At 43.8% G+C, this 12997-nt stretch overlaps 1 protein-coding gene and 1 pseudogene across 9 annotated transcripts in view; one reads left to right on the top strand and one right to left on the bottom strand.

Moving 5' to 3' along the window:
- MTMR14 (myotubularin related protein 14) overlaps positions 1-2547 on the bottom strand; it is a 43888-nt gene extending 41341 nt beyond the window's left edge. For all 8 annotated transcript variants that reach the window (XM_079933848.1, XM_079933851.1, XM_079933847.1 and 5 more), the window contains exons 1-2: positions 2275-2547; positions 15-163 (exon numbers count right to left, since the gene is read on the bottom strand). In XM_079933848.1, coding sequence (XP_079789974.1) covers positions 15-163; positions 2275-2430 — 305 coding nt within the window. In that variant the 5' untranslated portion in view covers positions 2431-2547. The remainder of the gene's footprint in view (positions 1-14; positions 164-2274) is intronic.
- A 2693-nt stretch (positions 2548-5240) lies between these two features.
- Positions 5241-6205, top strand: LOC307192770 (aldo-keto reductase family 1 member A1-like; annotated as a pseudogene). The gene has a single exon. The product of its transcript is annotated as an aldo-keto reductase family 1 member A1-like (transcript).
- Positions 6206-12997: the final 6792 nt, after the last annotated feature.

Here is a 12997-nt window from a genome sequence, read left to right as displayed (position 1 = left end):
TACATGATGCTCACGTGTCTTTCTCCTTCTCAGAACTCTCATACTCCAGGAACACGATGTGCTGGGGGTAGTGGCCGCAGATATCCCCATTCACATTTTGGATCACGCTGTAACAGTAGTCTCGGCCAAACAGCTCCAGACACCTCTTCTCAATGCGCTCAACCTGCACAGAGGAGGAGATCTGAGCATAAAGAAGATTCTGGCGTTCTGAGAATTAGGCGGTTCCTGACCTGGAGAGGTCTCTGGGAATGACAATGTGCCTCTGTGATTATAATTCAATACCAGGAAAAGACATCTTGCTAGATCACAGATCCTAAACGTGTGGTTCATGAACCCACATGGTAAACTCCGGGAGAGACTCTGAACCCCTCAATGTAGTGGTGAAACTGTGTATGATAAGCATTTGAAGAGAGGTTGACATCTTTCATTAGATTCTCAAAGGGGTCCACAATCCATAAAATATTAAGAACCCCTGCTCTAAGTTACTTTATTTTATTTTTAATTATTTATTTATTTTTATTTTTGGCTGCATTGGGTCTTTGCTGGAGCACACGGGCTTTCTCTAGCTGCGGCGAGCAGGGGCTATTCTTTGTTGCAGTGCGCGGGCTTCTCATTGCGGTGGCTGCTCTTGTTGCACAGCATGGGCTTCAGTAGTTGTGGCTCGCGGGCTCTAGAGTGCAGGCTCAGTAGTTGTGGCGCACGGGCTTAGTTGCTCCACGGCACGTGGGATCTTCCCGGACCAGGGCTCGAACCCCTGTCCCCTGCATTGGCAGGCAGATTCTTAACCACTGCGCCACCAGGGAAGTCCCTCTCTAGGTTACTTTAACCGGCACTAATCCATTATCTTCCTTTGGCTCCAGATTCTTCCCCATTCTCCAGCCACAGACCAGCACCTAGAAGCTCTAGTTACTGTAATGAGTAAAAGATGCAGACAAAGCTGTCTCCTTACACGCAATTTGCTTATGAAATAGAAGGAACACCTCCCTTAAAATTGCTCTTGTTTTGCTCAGTTCAGGGAAAGACCCACCAGAAGAACGACATAAAACCTGTAACATCTCAACAAGTCTGCAAAAGATCAGAAGTTTAGGACCAGGTGGAGTGAGTCAAGTATAACTTTTTACAACCCCAATCTTCAGGAGTGTGTAAGAAGGTAGGGGGGCCCAGCAAAACTGACCCTCTAGCCACCCAAAAGACCAACGTGGAGGGAAAAACTCACAAGAAACAGAAATCCTCAAATTTCAAGGGGCATGAGTATCATTAAGAAGCCTATTAGAAAATACAAATTCCAGATTCCCACCCTCAGAAATTCTAACTCAGTAGGACTGGGTGGGATCAAGGAACCTTTATTTTTAACAAACACCCCAGATGATGCTGAAACAGGTGGTCCTCAGGCTAAGCTCTGAAAAATACTCGGTCATTTGGAGAGTGGGGGAGACCCATCATTACTGAAGTCTTCCCTGCATTACTTCAGACTAGCAGATGCCAAGTTCAGTAAGTCCTAGCATAGGTAACCCCTGGAGCCAAACCAGAGTTTCACGGCCTGGGAGGGAACAGAATTCCATTGGAAAACCTGATGCTAAACCTGCCAAAACCACGTGGGGGATGAAAGATGGCAGGGTCGGCAAGATTCCCATCAGACTGTCAGGCAATGCCTAAGATGGGAATGGCCTGACCAGACTGGAAGCCTTCCAGGTCTGGCAATAAGGAGCCTGAAGGGAATCCCAAAAGTAGAAAAAAAGAGAAACTAAGACTTGCTTTTGACAAAGGAACAGAGGGAGTATGAGTTGCCTTCCTGCTTTATGGGGGAAGGAAAGGGATGGGCCTAATTCTAAAGTCATGCTGAGACTATACAAGGGAGCAACACACTCAGTTTATCTCTTGGCTCCATTCTGCCCCACCCCTCCAGCCCCTTCACTCTGATCTCTGACCTGGATAAATCCTCTACACTTCAAAAAATCTAGACATGAGGGTTTTTGTCCCCATACCTAACGCATGGGAATAACCCTCCTCAGCGCCTCTTCTCTAATCTCTGAACAAGGCCACTCAGCGCTAATCTCTGACCTCCACACCCTTTTGTCTCAAACCAAAACGTCGTCCTTCCTTGGCTTGGCTCGTTCTGAGCCCAGTTCCTCCTTTTCGGTTTTTAAACCCAACCCTTACTCTCCGGGTCCAGACACTGGGCACTTCCCTCTCTCTCTGTCCTATGACCCCTGACCTCAGCAACGTCGCAAACCAGGGACCTTCTCTTTCTGCTCATCGCGCCTCCGGACTCACCTTAGAGCCTCCCGTCCCGCTGCAGTCCTTGGCCCGGTACTGAGTCCGGGAGAACTCCTCCAGCAGCTCCCCGAGCCCCGGCTCCTGCGGCTGTGGGGTGCCTGAAGAAGCCGAGGACCCCGCCGAGGCGGCGGCGGCTGCCCGAGCGCCGGCCATGGCCCAGCCCCGCGTCCCTATCAGCGCCCTGCGTCGCCCTCAGCGCGGGCCAGCCCGGCCCATGGCACCTGGAAGCACCGACTCCGAGCCCTGAACCTCCGGCGCCGCCTCAGCCGCCTCCTTCGCTTTCCACTTCCGGCCCCGCCCCACCCAGCCGGATGTTTACTCCAGAGCTGGCCAGTCGGAGCCCAGGACTCGCGCCCTGCCCCACGATTACCTGCCCACTCCCGACGCGGAGCGGTCCAAGTGGTCTCCGGAGAGGGGACCGCGGCCGCTCTCAGAAACCTCGTGCTCCGCCCCACCGGGTTTCCCCTGGGAAGCCAGGCTAAACCATTGGGGCTGCGGGGGGGTACAGCGCGGGACTAGGAGGAAGGAACCACGGGAAAGAACCAGCCGAAGAGTGGAATAAACCATTATTAACAGGGAGAGGAGGCGGGAACTCTCGGAGGCACCTAATTAGTGTTGGCAACCATAGTAATGACAATAAGTAATAATAAAACAGCATTTCGTAAGGCACTTTGCTTGCGTTGCTGCTTACAGCCGTCCCTCTGATTATAGTGCTGCAATAGTCAACCCGCTTTATTGAAGTAACCGCGGGTCATGACTGGCTCGAAATTCTGTGAGTAGAAAGCCCCATGTTATTTTTCTTTTTTTCTTAATGGAGTATGTCAAACATTCACAGAAATGGAGACAATAGTATAATGAACCCTCATGTGTCCATTAGCTTGTTTTAATAATCATCAACATACACCAATCTATCTTGTTTCATCAATCTTTGCCCCATCCAATAGTATTATTTTAAAGCACATCTCATTATTTAACCTGTGAATACTTCAGTATTAATCTTCTAACAGATTAGTACTGTTAAAAAATGATTAAGGAAGAGAATTTAGGTGTTAAACATACTTTAACACTTCATGAAGCCACCACTGTTTGTTCCCAAGGGTCCAAAGAACTGCAACACGGGACTGAAGGCAGGACACTTTTATAGGATAAAGAATAAGGAACAAGGAAGAAATGGGAATTCCCTGGCGGTCCATTGGTTAGGACTCCTCTGCACTTTCACTGCTGAGGACCTAGGCTCAGTCCCTGGTCAGGGAACTAAGATCCCCTGCAAGCCACCTGGCGGCCAAAAAAAAAAAAAAAAAAAAAACGAACATGGAAGAGAAAAATAGAAAATGAATAAAGAACAAGAAAGTAATTATAAAGCCCAGAGTTTGGGGATTGGCTGACTAGATATACTGTGTTTCTGGTCAAGCAGAACATTTACAGAGATACCAAAGTTACTAAGTTTTGCTCTCTTGCTGTGGCACTCTGGGCAGGAATGGCTCCATCTTTGGCCTAGAAATTTATTTCAGTAATTCTCCCTTTTCTCATCCTCTTGACCATTCAAGAGGTTTGGTCAAAAATATCAGTACTAACATGACCCTCAGTCACCATTGCCTCTTCTGCTCTCAGTGTAGCATTCACAAGAGGTGATGTCAGGCTTGTATTCTTGGCCCTGGTTCCATTCTTCTGTTCTCTTTTGTCACTTCAGTCAGAGAGAGACCATGTGTTGGCTGGTCAGTGGCTGCCCACATGCCTTTAAAACTTTTGAGAGAACCCAGCTTACCAGGGAGACAGTAATAATTACTAGCAACAAAACAATGTCCATGGTTTGGAGAGTACTCCTGAGCCAGGGTCCCCATGATCCAAACCAGCTAGAACACTGGGGACACTGCTTTAAGCCAGTTAGCCTGTTTATGTATTTCGCGTAACTATGTCTCCCCACCCCAGAAATGTTTATGCAGCGCGCTTGTTCCGTTGAAATCGAGGTGTTATAAATCAGGGAGAAGTTTGTGACGGGAAGAAAGAACTACAGGATCACCAGCGTCCAAGCCAGTCCAACAGTTAGTTTACCTTTCTCTGCAATGGTCTGAGGTAGGTGAACAGTTATCTTTCCAGGCTAGAGCAAGCCAAAAGGTGGAGAAGAGAACAATAAAGACCTTCATGATGTAAGAATTAGGAAAAGGATGGTCAGAGAAGGAAGGAAGAATGGAAGGAAATGCTCTTAATCTGACTTCTTGGGAGGAAACAGTCTACCTCACTGTTGCCTAGTTCTCTTCCTAGTCAATTGGATTTTGAGGTCTTTGGCATTTAAACAGGGCCAGATGTCAGGTGGGGTCTTCTTCAGTTGTGAAACATGTACCCAAATTTTTTAATTTGTTTGTTTGTGTTAAATTTGGCTCTTTTATTTTGCTATATATTTTTATTTATTTATTTGGCTGTGCCGGGTCTCCGTTGTGGCACATGGGATCTTTGCTGTTGCGTGCAGGATCTTCATTGCAGTATGCAGTATCTTCTAGTTGCAGCATGCGAACTCCTAGTTGTGGAATGTGGGATCTAGTTCCCGGACCAGGGATCGAATCTGGGCCCCCTGCAATGGGAGCACATAGTCGTAGACCCTGGACCACAAGGGAAGTCCCTGTACCCACATTTTCACACCTTGTAATTCGACACTGATGTTAGTGGTCAAGAACACTTGGTAGGGTCCTTTCCAGGAATCTCACTTTTGCAAAAGCATCAAAGTAAAACAATAATTGTCTGTAAATGACAACGAACTTTAAAATGCCCATGGTTGGAGATCTGATGAGAGTTCATTATAATGGAAATTGACAAGGAAATTTGGTTATTTCTGTGACACCCAACATTTTTAAGACAATAACTAGGAATCTGGGAAGCTGAGGCCCATTGGGTAGCTAGCAGGGCACAGGACTGAGCTGAAAAGCCATGCTTCCCTGTTAACATCTTGTGCTTGTGCCGAGGGGGCAATGGTGGCTTCCTGTATCCTCCTGCACACTGGACGAAGATGTCCCTGATTGGACTGGGCACCTGGAAGAGCGAGCCTGGCCAGGTAAAAGCAGTTATTAAGTATGTCTTGAGTATAGGCTACTGCCACATTGACTGTGCTATCTACGACAACGAGACTGAGATTGGGGAAGCCCTGAAGGAGGATGCGGGACCTGGCAAGTTGGTGCCTCAGGAGGAGCTGTTTGTGACTTCCAAGCTGTGGAACACGAATCACCACCCTGAGGATGTGGAGCCTGACCTCCGGAAGACACTCGCTGACCCCCAGCTGGAGTATTTGGACCTGTACCTCATGCACTGGCCTTATGCCTTTGAGCGGGAGACAACCCCTTTCCTAAGAATGCTGATGGAACTATACGCTATGACTCCACTCACTACAAGGAGACTTGGAAGGCTCTGGAGGCACCGGTGGCTAAGGGGTTGGTGAGGGCACTGGGCCTGTCCAACTTCAGCAGTGAGCAGATCGATGATGTGCTCAGTGTGGCCTCGGTGCGCCCAGCTGTCCTGCAGGTGGAATGCCACCCATACCTGGCTCAGAATGAGCTGATTGCCCACTGCCAAGCACGCGGCCTGGAGGTGACTGCTTATAGCCCTCTGGGCTCCTCTGAGCATGCTTGGCGTGATCCTGATGAGCCTGTCCTGCTTGAGGAGCCAGTGGTCCTGGCACTGGCTGAAAATCATGGCCGGTCTCCAGCTCAGATCTTGCTCAGGTGGCAGGTTCAGCAGAAAGTGAGCTGCATCCCCAAGAGTGTCACACCTTCCCATATCCTTCAGAACATCCAGGTGTTTGACTTCACCTTTAGCGTGGAGGAGATGAAGCAGCTGGATGCCCTGAATAAAAATTTGCTATTCATCATGCCCATGCTTACGGTGGATGGGAAGAGGGTCCCGAGAGATGCAGGTCACCCCCTTCAATGACCCATATTGAGACCACAGCTTCCTGGCTTCCTTTTCATCTCTCCAGCTATAACGTCCTGCCATCCCCAGAAAGGAGTTAATAAAGCCATTGGAGTATCCATCCAAAAAAAAAAAAAAAAAAGACGGTAACTAGGATTATAACTTGCAACATTATACCATGCATATCAGATTTTTAGGAATTTTATATAAGTTCTGGAACACTTATGTTAATAACATACCCACACAAAGATAAGCTAAAGTTAAACATCACTGCTTATTTGGCAATGTTTTCTTTGTAATTTAACATATCAAATAAGCCTAATTAGCTTCACATTTCTCTATTTATAAGGAGAGAGAACAAATAAACTAGGGGCCCTTTGGAAAATCCCAAAGTTGGCCACAGGTCAAAAAAAACTTCATTTAGAATTTGATTTTGGGGGGTTCCCTGGTGGCGCAGTGGTTAAGAATCCACCTGCCAATGAAGGGGACACAGGTTTGAGCCCTGGTCCCACATGCTGCGGAGCAAGTAAGCCCGTGAGCCACAACTACTGAGCCTGCGCTCTAAAGCCCATGAGTCACAACTACTGAGCCACGTGTCACAACTGCTGAAGCCCACGTGCCTAGAGCCCGTGCTCTGCCACAAAGAGAAGCCACCGCAATGCAAAGCCCGCGCACCACAAAGAAGAGTAGCCCCTGCTCACAGCAACTAGAGAAAGCCTGCACGCAGCAACGAAGACCCAACACAGCCAAAAATAGATAAATAAAATTTTTAAAAATTGGATATATTAAAAAAAGAAAGAATTTGATTTGGGGGAAGTTTGTCAAAAATATCCATTTAAGGGACTTCCCTGGTGGCCCAGTGGGTAGGTAAGACTCTGCGCTCCCAATGCAGGCGGCCCGGGTTTGATCCCTGGTCAGGGAACTAGATCTCGCATGCATGCCACAACTAAGAGCCTGCGTGCAGCAACTAAGACCCAGAACAGCCAAAATAAATAAATAAGTAAATAAATATTTTTAAAAAATATCCATTTAACCAAAGTGACAAGTAAAGACTTCAAAGGCAAGTACAGAAGGTTATATAGTTGTAAAAACCCCAAACCCTTAGCTTTTTTAAGATTCAGGGTTTTCTATTCGCAGATTAAATGTCTTTAAAAATATGACTAGGCTTTTGAGTAAAAAATAAAACTGAAAATCTTGAAAACCTCGACATATCAGAAGTGTTTATTTTTTGGAATTGTTACCGAGTCCAACCTCGCTCTGCTCACCGCACAACAGGGCAATGAATCGCAGATGAGGTGTTGAGGCAGGGAATACGACTTTATCAGGAAAGCCGGCAGATGGAGAAGATGGCAGACTAGTGTCTCTGAGAAATCATCTTATCAGGGTTTGGATGCCAGTTTCTTTTATAGAATCAGAGAGGGAGAGGCGGAGAGGAAGTAAAGTAAAAGGGCCATCAGTCTTGCAAAACATCTCCTGGAATGACCAGCCTCAGTGAGAGGATTTTTTTTTTTTTCTTGCAGCCATTCACAGGTGGGCAGGGTTCCCTGAGGCAGGCCATTTTGTATGATTGTAATAACAAAAGCAACGCAAAGGAAAGGTTAAAGAAACAGATCCAACATAGAGTCCAATTTAGCTCTTCCCTGTTACAATTTCCTACTGTCAATGTCCATTCTACAATCTTGTGGAAAAAGGGGTGACAAAGTTCTAACTGCTCGGTCAGATGGATCTTTCTGGGAGTGTCCGCAATCGGTGTCAGTGTTCCAGATGCTGAGATTTGTCTTTTGTTCCGCTTTGGAAGTGTCTACTTGACACCTGTAGACTTACAAATATTCACAACCTAAAAGTTGAGAGTTGTCAGGAATTTTGAGGGCTTCAAGCCCAGGAGGCTGCATCTCAAGTTAAGAAATTTAGCATTTTTCTATGTATGGGAAGATGCTAGACTCTGGGCTCACTGAAATAATTTCTTTGATATGCACCACAGCCCAGATGGGGCCTGTATCCTGTATTTTCACATCCTGCGTTTCCTCAGGGCTCACCATAGGGAGTGGCTGCAGTCTGATGGCTGCTAGATGGCAGGTATTCTTCTTCTTCCTGAGTTTCCTCAGTGTTCACTGGCTCACACTGGGGGGCTGCAATCGCTGATGATTGATCCTCTCCTCTTGGTCAGGAATTTGACCAATATTTGGGAGACATTTCACGATCAAATTTTGTCCCATGGTGCTGGGAGGCTCATCCCAGATCAGGCGAAAATTCTTGATATGCCACTCCAGGTGCTAATTTTTGTATTAGGCCCTATTGATAATTAAAGATTCTCTGGATCCTCTGTCTAATTATGATCCAGGAGACATTTTCCCTTGTTGCTTCTTCCCATACCTAGAATCACATTATTAAAATTATTTTTATGGTATAAAAGTGATCTATTTCCTTAAGATGTTTAGCCATAGACGTTTTGTTGGAGGCCTGGTTACACACTGGGTACTGCAAGAGACAACAATCTTATAAAATAGGATATAAGTAACAGCTAGTAACATTGACAAAGACATACTGCAGCAGGGAGACACAAAGCACAAACAATTTGGAAATAAAGAACAAATTAAAACAATGATTAGCATAATATCAAGTCCATAGGAGAACCAGCTGGAGACAACAAATTCTGTCAGGATCAGGTAGAGAGAAAAAGATAAATGTTTCATCTTTGTTTAAAAAGGCATACTTTATCAACTTGTTGTAGGTCATAGCTTAAGGTTATAGCATAAAAGTTTTTTCCTAAAAACAAAGATTAAAGTCAATATATTTCCTAAAGGCACAAAGTTATAAATCATATTTACCAGTTCACTCAGTCCCATGTAATTAATTCCCATTGATCTGGATGATATAATCATGTTTCCCATTAGTTTTGTCATTTGTTACCCAGTCCAGTGATATTATCTAAAGGCTATAAGAAACTTATATTTGTTCAAAAGTTCCTTTTTATCAGCCTTCTTGAAAAATCTTCATTTTGTAAAAGCATCAGGACAAAAAACAAAATAGCATGGTTAAAAATTTGAGTACAATGCAATTAGCAGGATTCTTGGATATAACATTTTAGAATAACTAGTATTATGATTGTTAACATATCAGGACATACCAGATGTTAGGGATTCCATATAAATTTTGGAATATCTATATAAATGACATTTATCCATACACTATAATCTAAGGTTCATCTCCAATCACTTTACGATGTTTCTGAAGTAACTTAACATACCAAATAAACTTAGTTTGACATCTCTCTCTGAGATGTCTCAGAGATGTTCTTTCGAAGTATCCAGAGTCAGCTGGAGGCTAAAAAGCTTTAGTCAGATTTGGATATTTGGGAAGTTTGTTAAAAATATCAAAAAGGTTTTACAACACAACAGGATGTAGGTCACTGTGAAACAGTGCCTATTCATTTAACCAAGTCACAAAATGATGAAACAAAAACAAATACGGAACACCTAAGGGCACAGAAACTCATTTAATCTGTTATCAAAAGGAGCAGTCTAACAGAGAGGGAGATCAAATTTCAGTCTTGTATTAGCTTACTTAACGAAATCCATTTACTTATTTAACTTCAATCTAAATTCAGTTAATCCTGACCATGTACAAAACTTTCTTAGTAAAATGTAATTCCATTCCTCGTACCTTCTTAACTGAAAACACACATTCTACCATACTGAAATGTTTTATTATTTTCAGTAGCTTTAATTCTATATTTAAATTAGAATCTCCGACTTTTAAAAACCTTAATTTCTAGGGACAATCAAGAGGCAAGTAATACTTACCAAATCTGGAGAAACTATTTTAGATGATTTTTAGAACATAATTATTCTTAGAGTTTACCTAAAAGCTCTTATCTCATTTATATTTACTTTAAAGTTTCATCATATCAAGTTATTTTTCTTGCTGACAAATTTGCAACAGATATAACAAGATTTCATTTAGCTTCTATTAAACCTAGGTGCAGTGAAAGTACCATACTTAATGTTGATGGCTCCAAAGACATGTCTATATTAATTAGAGCAACAAACTTAAACATTAATACCAGGTATTAATTTAATACTAAATATTTCCTGGTTCACGTGAAACTGAAACTCATTTACCTTAATTTCTCTTGTATTTATAATTGGTTTGTAAGGGCTTACGTTTCTTTAAGCCAATTAAATAAGGCTCATTTACAGATTAACCTCAGCAATGTTATCCAAGACAAAAACACATACAAACATACAAACAGAGAGACATCATAGTTCTCATTTCAAAATTTCAGCCCTGAGTCAGGTACAGTAGTGTAAAACCCATCAGTTTACAAAAGAGGTTGGATTAAAGTTGGGTTTCTGGCAAATGGAACAAATCAAGCTCATTTGTCTAGATGGCTAAACCCTTTCTACTAATATTTATGGTAAACAAGTCAAGTTCTAAATTACTGTACCCTCTTTTACAAAATTTGCATTTTAAAAAGATGGCAGAGATAAGGGTTTCTGAGAAGACCAGGTAGGACATTTGTATCTCAAAGGTACAGGCAAGTTTCTCCTAGGATGACTTTGTTTCCCCTTTGTTTAATATTTACAAGTCTCTTAAGATTACTCATATTTATTAGAAAATCAATCAACTTGTTCCCCACTGTCAATGTTACCGGGGACTCCTGTGGGGAAATCAGGGTCTGATGCCTCAAGTCCAAGGGATTCCCCTGGCCTCTTACAGGATATTAGGGCAAGGGAAATTGCCCTGCTGCAGAAGTGCCTCCCAGTCCAAATTGGGTGCCCTGTAGGGTCTTAGATGGTGATACTAAACCAGGTCGCTGTGCCCCGGGTGTTACCACAGAAACTTCTATTTGATTCCAATGGGTAGGGGAAACAGGAGGCAGTGAATATGTTGGCAGCATGGGGGTGGGGACATTTGGAACAACTGCCAGTGTAGCCTGCTCGGTCACTGGGGGAGCTGGGTAGGCTGGGGTGGGGGCTAAGTTTTGAAATAACATGTCCCCACTCTCATTTTCTCCCTCTCCCCCTTGGGTTTCCTTTCAGATCACAGCACTATAAGGTGGCAGTCCTATGACTCCTTTTCCTCCTGATGCAATAGCATAAATGCTCCTATATATGGAATCTCATCTCTTTTCCCTGCTCTTTTGCAGAACATTTCGATCTGCGAGATTATATAATAATTGAGTGAGCCATTCAGGGGCCATCGTTCTTCTGATCCTAACATATATTGGGTTCATACTCTATTACAGTAGTATATCACGTCTCTCTTAGTCATAGGCTCCCGGCTATGTTTTGCCCATTTATCTAATATATGCCCCAAAGGGTTTTCCTTCGGGATAGGTGAAGTATTTCCCATTTTTATCAGTTTGACTACACCAAAACACAAAAGACACAGACAAATTCCAACACAAAAGGCACAAATTCTAGCATCAATGCACACAAAACCAAAACAAAACCAAGAGCAAAACCAACGAACTAGTTCCCAGATCAGGTAGACTTACCCTACAAAACCAACGAACTAGTTCCCAGTGAACCCGCTCCCAGAATCAGGTAGAGTCCAACAACAATTCCCCCCCTCCAACAGGGAACCCCAACCACCCTGGCTTGTACCGTAAAGGAAAAGCCCAGATTGAGGGGGAATATGTTCCCAGCATGCACACCAGAGGAACTTAACCTTCAGAATTGAATGGAGTCTGTCAACTCGTAGTCCCAAATGGAACTGAAGTTCCCCAGATTGGAACTGAAGTTCCCAGATGGAACCGTCATTCCCCAAATTGAAGTCTGTTGGTTCTTTGCTTCAGCTGCCAAGCACTGGGGTAGCCGGTGCCGCTTCAGGGAACTTTGAAGGGAAGATCCTCGGGACAAATGGTCCTGGCAGCTGCTAGGGCCTTGCCCCAATATTCCCTGACCGGGCCGGCTAGCCACGAGCTGCAAGGCTCCTGGCTGGCTCGCCAAATTTGTTACCGAGTCCAAGCTTTCTTGCTTGCCACATGACAGGCCAACGAATCGGAGATGAGGTGCTGAGGCAAGGAATACAACTTTATTCGGAAAGAAGGCAGACTGAGAAGATGGCAGACTAGTGTCTCTGAAAAACCATTTTATCTGGGTCTGGATGCCAGTTTCTGTTATAGAATCAGAGAGGCAGAGGCAGTGAGGAAGTAAAGTAAAAAGGCAGAATAGAGAGGGAGAGGCAGTGTGGAAGTAAAGTAGAAGGGCCAGCAGTCTTGCAAAACATCTCCTGGAATGACCAGCCTTGGTGAGGGGATGTGTTAGTTTCTTTTTTCTTGCAGCCATTCACAGGTGGGCAGGGTTCCCTGAGGCAGGCCATTATGTATGATTATAATAAAGAAAGCAATGAAGAGCAAAGGTTAAAGTCAAAGAAACAGATCCAACATGGAGTCCAATTTAACTCTTCCCTGTTACAGAATTACATATAATTTTAGAGTTCTTTCTCTTCATCAAAAGCATAATCTAAAGTAATTGGTCTCTAATGCCTGTCATTCTTCAATATTTTTTCAGTGTTGTTAAAAATTTTCAGATTTAAGGATGATAACTCTAGTGACTAAAATGTTATAATCTAAGTGCACATTGCATAAATAAAGCTTAGCATTTGGCAATAAGTTAAATTTTTTGTACATTTGGGGAAAGGGGTGGATAGTGTAAATAATTTTCAGTTATGACATGGAACAGGATGATGACTTTTTTGTGGTTTGATAACGAAAATTTAGGTTTTATTTTAATAACTTCATTGAACTGTCAAGCAAATAGGAAAAATGAAAAAATGAAAAAGCCCTCTTGTAGCTGATAAGACAGTGCTGGTTTGG

Source organism: Stenella coeruleoalba (assembly GCF_951394435.1).
Source record: "Stenella coeruleoalba genome assembly, chromosome: 10".
NCBI lineage: Eukaryota > Metazoa > Chordata > Mammalia > Artiodactyla > Delphinidae > Stenella > Stenella coeruleoalba.
The sequence above is the reverse complement of the archived record's forward strand: the minus strand, read 5'-3'. Positions and strand labels throughout refer to the sequence as shown.